Source organism: Xyrauchen texanus, chromosome 16, assembly GCF_025860055.1.
Source record: "Xyrauchen texanus isolate HMW12.3.18 chromosome 16, RBS_HiC_50CHRs, whole genome shotgun sequence".
NCBI classification, from domain to species: Eukaryota; Metazoa; Chordata; class Actinopteri; order Cypriniformes; family Catostomidae; genus Xyrauchen; species Xyrauchen texanus.
The window spans coordinates 44,919,523-44,930,011 of NC_068291.1; the positions used below are offsets into that span (position 1 = coordinate 44,919,523).

The 10,489-nt window shown below is 42.6% G+C and overlaps 1 protein-coding gene and 1 long non-coding RNA gene across 2 annotated transcripts in view; both read right to left on the reverse strand.

Moving 5' to 3' along the window:
• Window positions 1–3,065, reverse strand: part of LOC127656915 (formin-1-like) — an 82,340-nt gene extending 79,275 nt beyond the window's left edge. The window contains exon 1 of the mRNA XM_052145457.1: window positions 1,604–3,065. Coding sequence (XP_052001417.1) covers window positions 1,604–3,065 — 1,462 coding nt within the window. The remainder of the gene's footprint in view (window positions 1–1,603) is intronic.
• LOC127656941 (uncharacterized) overlaps window positions 1–10,489 on the reverse strand; it is a 452,192-nt gene that overhangs the window by 342,458 nt on the left and 99,245 nt on the right. The window lies entirely within an intron of this gene.

Genomic DNA, 10,489 nt, shown 5'->3' on the forward strand with positions numbered 1-10,489 from the left:
AAACCGATGCCCTGGCAACCACCCAAAACATCTTGACAACCGCACTGATACACCCTGGCAACCACCAACAACACCCTAGCAACCACGCAGAACACCCAAGCAATCACTTAGTGATGCCTTAAAAATTAAAAATATATTCAGAACACCTTCAGAATGCTCTAGCAACCACCTAGACCACCTTAGCCACCATCCAGAACATCTTGGCAACCACACTGAAACACCCAGGTGACCACCCACAACATCCTAGCAACCACACAGAACAACTTAGCAACTGTATAAAAGTGCCCTAGAAACCACTCAGAACATCTTAACAACCACATAGAAATGCTCTGGCAACCATCCACAACAGCATGGCAACCACACAGAACACCATAGCAACCACCCAGAACTTCTTAACAACCACATAGAAATGCCCTGGGAACCATCCACATCACATTATTGAAAAAATTATACAGCACACCTTAGAACCCACATAACAATGCCCTAGCAACTCCCAGAACACCTTAACAACCACCCAGAACGTCTTAACAACCACACAGAAATTAACTAAAAATCTAAAATTATACAGAACACCTTAGCATCCGCATAACAATGCCCTAGCAACCACCCAGAATGCCCTAGAAACCAACCAGAACATCTAGGCAACTGCTTTGATAAACATTGCTGAACACGCACAACACCCTAGCAACCACACAGAACACCTTAGCAACTGTATAAGAATGCCCCAGTAACCACCCCAAATAACTTAGCAACCACCCAGAACATCTTAACAGCCACATAGAAATGCTCTAGCAACCATCCACAACACCTTAGCAACTACCCAGAACACTTTAGTAATCACATAGCAATAAACAAAAAATACAAAATTATTCAGAATACATTAGCAACCATATAACAGTGCCCTAGTAACCACCCAGAACACCTTAGCAACCACCCAGAACATCTTAACAACCACATAGAACTGCCCTGGCAACCAGCCAAACCACCCTAGCAACCACGTAGAACACCTTCGCAATCACATAGCAATGAACTAAAAATACAAAATTATTCGGAATAGATTAGCAACCATATAACAATGCCCTAGCAACCACCCACAATACACTAGCAACCACACAGAACACCTTAGCAACTGTATAAGAATGCCTTAGTAACCACCCAGAACACCTTAGCAACCACAGAGAACATCTTAAAAACCACATAGAAATACCCTGGCAACCACCCAGAATACTTTAGCAACCACATAGCAATGAACTAAAAATACAAAATTATTCAGAACACCTTAGCAAATGCATAACAATGCCCTAGCAACCACACAGAACACCTTAGCAACTGTATAAGAATGCCCCAGTAACCACCCAGAACATCTTAACAGCCACATAGATATGCCTTGGCAACCATCCACAACACCCTAGCAACCACCCAGAACACCTTAGCAATCACAGAGCAAAAAATAAAAACGCAACTATATAACAACACCCTAGCAACAAACCGTAACATTCTAGTTCTGTAAAACAGATATTTTAAATATGAAATATTTCTTGATAGCTGAGCTAAGAGAGAAATATCTTGTGTAACTACTATATGAAATGTGATTGTTACTCACTTGAGGTAGTGTCACTTGATTCGTTCAGATTAAAATGATTCACTTCCTGTCGGCTGAGGTTCAGGTCGAGCCTTGTGACGGTCCTGCGGTTGCCGTTTTTGTCGATGGCCTCTGATGTGACCTTGGGCTCGTCTCTGGAACAGCGTAGATTTCCATCATCCTCCTCAGGCAGCAACACGATACGATGGTTGAGGTGAGGACTGGGAAGTTTGGATGACAAAGGTGACAGGACAGGAGACATGCATTGAAGACTGTTTGTCACGGGATAAGACACACTGAAGACCTCAGCGAGAGAGCTGGATGTGGGGCTTTTGGTCCAGGACCGAAGGTGTGACGTTCTAGAATTGGCATCAATAGGGGATGATAGTGGTAGCCTCATAGGTTCTGATGACCTAGGTTCTATCTCTTCTTGTCCTACCGGTTGGTAGCTGCTCTGAGATAGAGGTTTCTCAAACATAATCTCTTTGGACCTCAGTGAAGCAGCGCCAAGTTTTAGACTTCCAGCCTCCATGTTAGTCACAACTTTACACTTCGCAACGCTCCTCATATTGACTTCATCATCATATAGCTGAGCCCCCATCTGACCTCCAATCTTCTCCTTTGGTTCACGAAGTTTAGAGCTGATTCCCGAATCAAGACGCGCATTATTGAACTCATGTAGGGTATGGCCATGCTCTCCTCTTAGTAAAGTACACGATGGTTTCGCGAACTCTAAACAGAGCTGATTATCAATCTCAGACAGCTCGCTGCAAAGATCCATTTCTGTCTCAAAACAACGAGGCTCTTCCATGTAATCCCAGCCGTCGTTGGCGAAGTGGAAGTGTTCGTCCATGGGAAGGAGAGGTTGGCTGGATGCACTGACGTACGAGCCTGATCCTGGAGTGTCCGGTCCGTGGATGGAGGACGGTTCCTCGGTGATGGTCACAGGAGTTATTCTCTGCATCTTCTTCTTCATCTTGCTCTGTAAGAACTCTTCCGCACTGTCCATCTTCTTAGAACCCAGTTTCTTCAACTTGCGAACCCTGGAGGCCGCTCTCTTATTCTCTGGGGACAGCGGAAGCGTACGTTGCAGGTTACTCCTGCTAGCGCCACTTCCAACAAATTCTCCATGTCCTTCAAGCTTCCCGTCCTGGTTGCCCATCCTGAGTCTGTCTGCGCACTCACTGCATAAAGACAGGATGTCCGTCAGCAGGAGAACATGTTCTGCAGTCAGGCAGCCTTTTGTTGGCTCGCAGGGCTGGAAGATTTCTCCTGCTGATTTGCAAGACTGGCGTCTTTGTTTGGGCCCGGCGGGGTCTTCATTCCTCTGGTCACGCTGATTACCGTACAGAGGCCGTGCTTCACGAAGGGCATGCCCACCGCGTGAGAAACCTCGAGGCCTCTTGGTAGGGAAGTACAGACTGATAAAGCACAACTCCTGGATGGGTTTGTACAGACGCAGCACTGTGTGCGTGCCTTCCATTATTGGACCTGATTGAATTAATTACACTCTTAAATTAAGTTGCCAGTTGTCTCTTGGGTCTCGTCTCGAGTCTGGGACGGCCCGGGAAAGAATGAAGGGGCGGGTGTTCATCACCTGACCGATCGAAGGCCTGTCAGGATGGAGAAGGCTGTTACTGAAACATACAGACTCATATATTTGTCTATCTGTCTGTCTGTCTGTCTGACTATGATCTATCTATCTATCTATCTATCTATCTATCTATCTATCTATCTATCTATCTATCTATCTATCTATCTATCTGTCTATTGGTCTATCTATCTATCTATCTATCTATCTATCTATCTATCTATCTATCTATCTATCTATCTATCTATCTATCTATCTATCTATCTATCTATCAGCTGTCTGTCTGTCTATCTATCTATCTGTCTGTCTGTCTGACTATTATCTATCTATCTATCTATCGATCTATCATCTATCTGTCTGTCTGTCTGTCTATCCATCCATCTACCTATCTGTCTGTCTGTCTATCTATCTATATGTCTATCTGTCTGTCTGTCTGTCTATCATCTATCTGTCTGTCTGTCTATCCATCCATCTACCTATCTGTCTGTCTGTTGGTCTATCGTCTGTCTGTCTGTCTATCTATCTGTCTGTCTGTCTCTCTGTCTATCTATCTATCTATCTATCTCTATCTATCTGTCTATCTATCTGTCTGTCTGTCTGTCTGACTATCATCTATCTATCTATCTATCTATCTATCTATCTATCTATCTATCTATCTATCTGTCTGTCTATCTGTCTGTCTGTCTGTCTGTCTGTCTGTCTGACTATCTATCTATCTATCTGTCTGTCTGTCTGTCTGTCATCTACCTATCTGTCTGTCTGTCCATCTATCCATCTACCTATCTGTCTGTCTATCATCTACCTATCTGTCTGTCTGTCTATCCATCCATCTATCTATCTGTCTGTCTATCATCTATCTGTCTGTCTGTCTATCCATCCATCTACCTATCTGTCTGTCTGTCTGTCTGTCTGTCTGACTATCATCCATCTACCTATCTGTCTGTCTGTCTGTACAGACTCATATGTAGAATGCCTAAATAACATGATAAACGTGAATCATTATTAATGCTTTCATACCCACAATAAAATGAAGCTTATTATTTATTATATCATTTAAACTCTATAAACAGACTTTATGCAGAAAATGCAGTCACAGCTGTAATCTTTCAACGGCCGGACCGCAACTCTCAGCCAGACATATTTCTGGTGGCCAGCATATGAACTGTGGAGATGCTTTGGCAAACTATTCATGCATATTGCTGTAAACTAACAGTGGGTCTATTGATGATGTCTTTCAGCACAATTAAAGTCTTTGAACTGTTCCCCTGAATTACAATCTCAATAGACATATCATTTGAATAACCACTTGAGTGACTATGGCAACACATTATTACAGCCTGTTCCACTTTATTGAGCTTTTAATAACATAAAAGAGTGCCATTATTGTAAACCACAACATCAATGTTCTATGTGCAGAATATAAGAGCATTACCGTGAATAATCTGCACTATATTCAGCATCATTTATTATTATGCAGAAAGTTATTTGTGCTCTGCTGCATCACTGCTGCTTTAAATATTCACAGCATTTCTCACAGTCACATGACCAGTTTCTATGCAACAATATCTCTTTAGATATTACTAAAGAATCTTTATAATTACTGCATTATATGAGCTTCTCACATCTGTAATAAAACACTATTTACATTTTTTCTGTTAATCCTCTTATAAATGATAGATGCAGAGGGTCTTATCCGCATTCACACGTGATTTTAAGCCTGTGGTCAATGTGACGTGTGTTTAATTGTTATAATGATGTATTTGTATGAAGTTAAAGCATTTCTCACCCATCTGAGGTGCATGACATCTCTGTGTCTCCTCTACAGCGGAATACAAGTGTGATCTGGAGGACAGCGCTCTCGCCCGGTGATTGACAGGTGTACAGACCAATCGGAGAATGCAGCATAGGCGCCTGTGATTGGTGGACTTTGGAACGGTTCTGCCCCTCTGAAGGAGATCATGAAGGAGAGCAGCAGCGCTGCGGACACTCAGCTGCAGAATATCTGAAACACACACACACACACACACACACACACACACACACACACACACACACACACACACACACACACACACAAACGTGAATTTATAGGGGAGGTAAAAACTCATTCTAAAATCTATCTATACTATTTCTTGCCATTTTACATGCACATGTTTCCAGCCACGATCATATTTTTTATCAAGAAAATTCACGTAATTTCTTTGATATGAGGGCAAAAATCATATTCTTGATAATCATTTTTTTTCTGTAAAAATGGCTAAAAATCCTTAAAACGCGATCAGATTGATTGATCTTGTTTTATAAACAGCACTGCATCAGATATTTGGGTTTTTCAGAGAAAGTATTTTTAACGTGTGTTTTGTCTCACTGTACTGACAGAGTTTTTATAGACAAAACATGTGAACAAATCCACCAGTGCTGAAGAAGTAATCCAAAGTATTTAGATTACATTACTGACCTAGAGTAATCTAATGGAATACATTACAAATTACACTTTACAGCATGTATTCTGTAGTGGATTACATTTCAAAAGTAACCTTCACAACCCTGTCTTCCTGTCTGTCTATCTGTCTGTCTGTCTGTCTATCTATTGTCTGTCTGTCTGTCTATCTGTCTGTCTGTCTATCTATCATCTGTCTGTCTGTCTGTCTATATATCTATATATCTGTCTGTCTGTCTATCTGTCTGTCTGTCTATCTATCGTCTGTCTGTCTGTCTGTCTGTCTGTCTATCTATCATCTGTCTGTCTGTCTATCTGTCTGTCTATATATCTATATATCTGTCTGTCTGTCTATCGTCTATCTGTCTGTCTGTCTATTGTCTGTCTATCTGTCTGTCTATCTATCATCTGTCTGTCTATATATCTATATATCTGTCTGTCTGTCTGTCTATCGTCTATCTGTCTGTCTGTCTGTCTGTCTATCTATCATCTGTCTGTCTGTCTGTCTATCTGTCTGTCTATATATCTATATATCTGTCTGTCTGTCTATCTATCGTCTGTCTGTCTATCTATCATCTGTCTGTCTGTCTGTCTGTCTGTCTATATATCTATATATCTGTCTGTCTGTCTATCTGTCTGTCTGTCTATCTATCGTCTGTCTGTCTGTCTATTGTCTGTCTGTCTGTCTATCTATCATCTGTCTGTCTGTCTGTCTATCTGTCTGTCTATATATCTATATATCTGTCTGTCTGTCTATCTGTCTATCTGTCTGTCTGTCTGTCTGTCTATTTGTCTGTCTATCTATCATCTGTCTGTCTGTCTGTCTATATATCTATATATCTGTCTGTCTGTCTGTCTATCTGTCTATCGTCTATCTGTCTGTCTGTCTATTGTCTGTCTGTCTGTCTGTCTGTCTGTCTATCTATCATCTGTCTGTCTGTCTGTCTATCTGTCTGTCTATATATCTATATATCTGTCTGTCTGTCTATCTATCGTCTGTCTGTCTATATATCTATATATCTGTCTGTCTGTCTATTGTCTGTCTATCTGTCTGTCTATCTATCATCTGTCTGTCTGTCTGTCTATATATCTATATATCTGTCTGTCTATCTGTCTATCGTCTATCTGTCTGTCTGTCTATTGTCTGTCTGTCTGTCTGTCTGTCTATCTATCATCTGTCTGTCTGTCTGTCTATCTGTCTGTCTATATATCTATATATCTGTCTGTCTGTCTGTCTGTCTGTCTATCTATCGTCTGTCTGTCTGTCTGTCTGTCTGTCTGTCTGTTTCCATTGTGGTGAGGATGGGCACGATGCTTCTGTGTGTAATGACGAGCCAAATCCTTCACTAGTAGCGAGCAGGAAGAGGCAGTTATGGGACAGTTATAGTTCTGACTCTTTAAACAGGAAGTAGCCCTTGTGGAGGAACACACGAGTGCAGGTGCATGTAGGATTAGTTCCATTGACCCTGCTGACATCCAAACCAATCCAATATTTTGCCATTTCCAATCCTGCTCTGGTCCTATACCAAAGGGGCTGGTTGGAGCCAAGTGTGTATTAAAGGCACAGATTGAGTCTCAAGTGTCCACCATTTCTCAGCAGAACTGATCTTAGACATAAATCCCCTGAACAATCTGCTAGAGGTGGAGAATGCAAACAAGGTAGAAGGACTTCTGGAAGTGTGTGCGCTGGCGTGTTTGTCTGCCGCTGCTCTCCGGCTTCTTTTCAATGTTTTTAGATGATTTTTTTTAGCTTTTCTTTTATAGACAAACCACATTATAGCGACCACGAGAAGGTTACCCCATGTGACTCTACCCTCCCTAGCAACCGGGCCAATTTGGTTGCTAAGGAGACCTGGCTGGAGTCACTCAGCACACAGTTCCAGTGTGACAGCTATAATGAACAGCTCATTAGCAAGTGGAGTTTTTCCAAGTAGTTTTAAACATGCAATTCTATGCACATGTTTATGTAGACAGTAAATATATTTTTGTAGCAATGTGTTACATATAAACATTCACATTTGCATGTCCATTTTTAACATTTCTTCCATGTAAAGTCATATAGTGAACAGAAAGCTCCCCGATACTGTAACCCTTTCACAATATCAACCCACATATGAAAACAATGTCCATATAGAAATGTCATGTTTACTTAGGAATGCATTTATGTAAATGTCATTTTTACATCTGTAGATTTGACCGATTAAACGCGCGCTCCGGTCCTCACAACTGATGACGGATGAGTGCTGTTGCATGCGCCGTTGGGCGTTGTTAAACTCACCGCTGATTGCTTCTTCACTTCTTTTCGCGCTCTGCTATTGCAGATGGCGATACAATGTGATCAACAATCAGTCGGAGGGCCAAACAAAGATGACTGGCGGGCCGGATTTCATTACGTCTGTGTATTACTGAATGATAGTAAAGCTCAAAAAGTAAACGAAGAGAAAGAAAGCACAGAGTTTCTCTTGATTACAAGCAAACGTGACGTTCAGAGCAGAAATCTCGATGTCTGGATGTGTTTGAAGAGGACAGCACAGAATTGTCGCATTATTATGCAGCTAAAACACTTTAAATAATTGCATTTTTAATGCTTAGGGTCACAGATATGCGTTGCAAATAAGTGCCATAAGGTTATTTTACATCAAAAGATTAAAAGAGCCAACACACTGGCCCACATACACAGTTTATATATATGTGATGAGTGTGCCATAACAGTTTATTGGCGCTTATTCTGCAAGTGAACTTTAGCATTCTATTTGGTTTGCAGTGCAGTGGACAGCTAATATATGCCTCTTGCTGCTGCTGCTGGAGAAATAAAAGAGAAAACTATAAAAACATATCGATCTCTCTCAATTTAATATAGCTGCCAACAAGGGTGAGGGTTTGGCTTGAACAGTGGAAGAATTTACAGGTTTCCAATGATTTTCTCCCTAAAAAAATCCTCGTGGTGGCATAGTGACTCGCCTCAATCCGGGTGGCGGAGGACGAATCTCAGTTGCCTTATCACGTGACTTGTTGAGCGCGTTACCGTGGAGACGTAGCGCGTGTGGAGGCTTCACGCTATTCTCCGAGGCATCCACGCACAACTCACCACACGCCCCACCGAGAGCGAGAACCACATTATAGTGACCACGAGGAGGTTACCCCATGTGACTCTACCCTCCCTAGCAACCGGGCCAAATTGGTTGCTAAGGAGACCTGGCTGGAGTAACTCACCATGCGCCCACCGAGAGCGAGAACCACATTATAGCGACCATGAGGAGGTTACCCCATGTGACTCTACCCTCCCTAGCAACCGGGCCAATTTGGTTGCTAAGGAGACCTGACTGGAGTCACTCAGCATGCCCTGGATTCGAACTCGCCACACGCCCCACCGAGATCGACAACCACATTATAGCGACCACGAGGAGGTTACCCCATGTGACTCTACCCTCCCTAGCAACCGGGCCAAATTGGTTGCTAAGGAGACCTGGCTGGAGTCACTCACCATGAGCCCCACCGAGAGCGAGAACCACATTATAGCGACCACGAGGAGGTTACCCCATGTGACTCTACCCTCCCTAGCAACCGGGCCAATTTGGTTGCTAAGGAGACCTGACTGGAGTCACTCATCACACGCCCCACCGAGAGCGAGAACCACATTATAGCGACTACGAGGAGGTTACCCCATGTGACTCTACCCTTCCTAGCAACCGGGCCAAATTGGTTGCTAAGGAGACCTGACTGGAGTCACTCAGCACACCCTGGATTCAAACTCACGACTCCAGCGGTGATAGTCAGCCTCAATACTCGCTGAGATACACGGACCCCCTATACTTGCTTGTTTTGATTATTGGGGGAGGTTACCTCTCATATGCCCCCCCCCACTGTAATCTACGCCCCTGGCTGTCAATGTAATGATGCTTCATTTTTGCTGTGGAAGACACTGAGCACTGATTTTTTAAAATATATTAAAATTTACACTGACCACTTTCTAAATGTTGCTTCATGGAAGTTTCCCTAAAACTATAAAAGTTACTTTAATATTAAGACGCTTTATATAGATTACATTTATAATGTTCCAGCATCTTCCAAACACATGAAATATATCCTTCATGCACAGCAAGTGACTGATCACAGAGCAGTAATTTGCCGTTGCACCATCAGGGTGCAGTAGAGGACAGAGGGACGCATGAGGGCTGCTTTTGGTTTAAAGTGTTGCATAATTATCTGCAAACTATCTTTTAATGACTTGTTGGTACATACTTGTTCTTTGAGTGCAGAGAAAATAATAATAATAATAATAATAATAATAATAATCCTCCCTTTCCCATTGGCTGACAGAGAAATAATTGACTCCACTATTTATTTGCATTAGCTGTCACGAAATGTTTACACTGATTAATCTGGCATAATGTTTAGGCATTATAGAGGCATTCTTGAAGTATATGTGGTGTCAAATGTTTATATGGTGAAAATGTTTGCTGGATTTACACTGGCAAATATGGCGGAAACACGTCATCCTGGTCAAAAGGGTCAAAAGGTCATCTTTGCCAGTTAAATGGACTTTTACAGGGTTCCCACCATCATGGAAAACCTGGAAAACATCAGAGAATTTTAAAATGCTCTCCTGACCTCAAGAGGTGCACTAGTGTCTGACGCTAGGGGCTGTAACCTCCTTGTTAGCGCATCTGCCTCCCATGCCGGAGACGCCGGTTCCAGTCCTGAATGGAGCGGGCAGAACAAGAGCATCAAAGTGGTGCCGTGACCCGGATGGGAGTGTGGTTTAAGGGGGGTGAGTGTAACAGTGGTCAGCTGATTGATAGCTGTGTGATGTGTATAAATCTCACTGTCCTGACCTCAAGAAGTGCACTAGCGACTGATGCTAGGGGCTATAGCC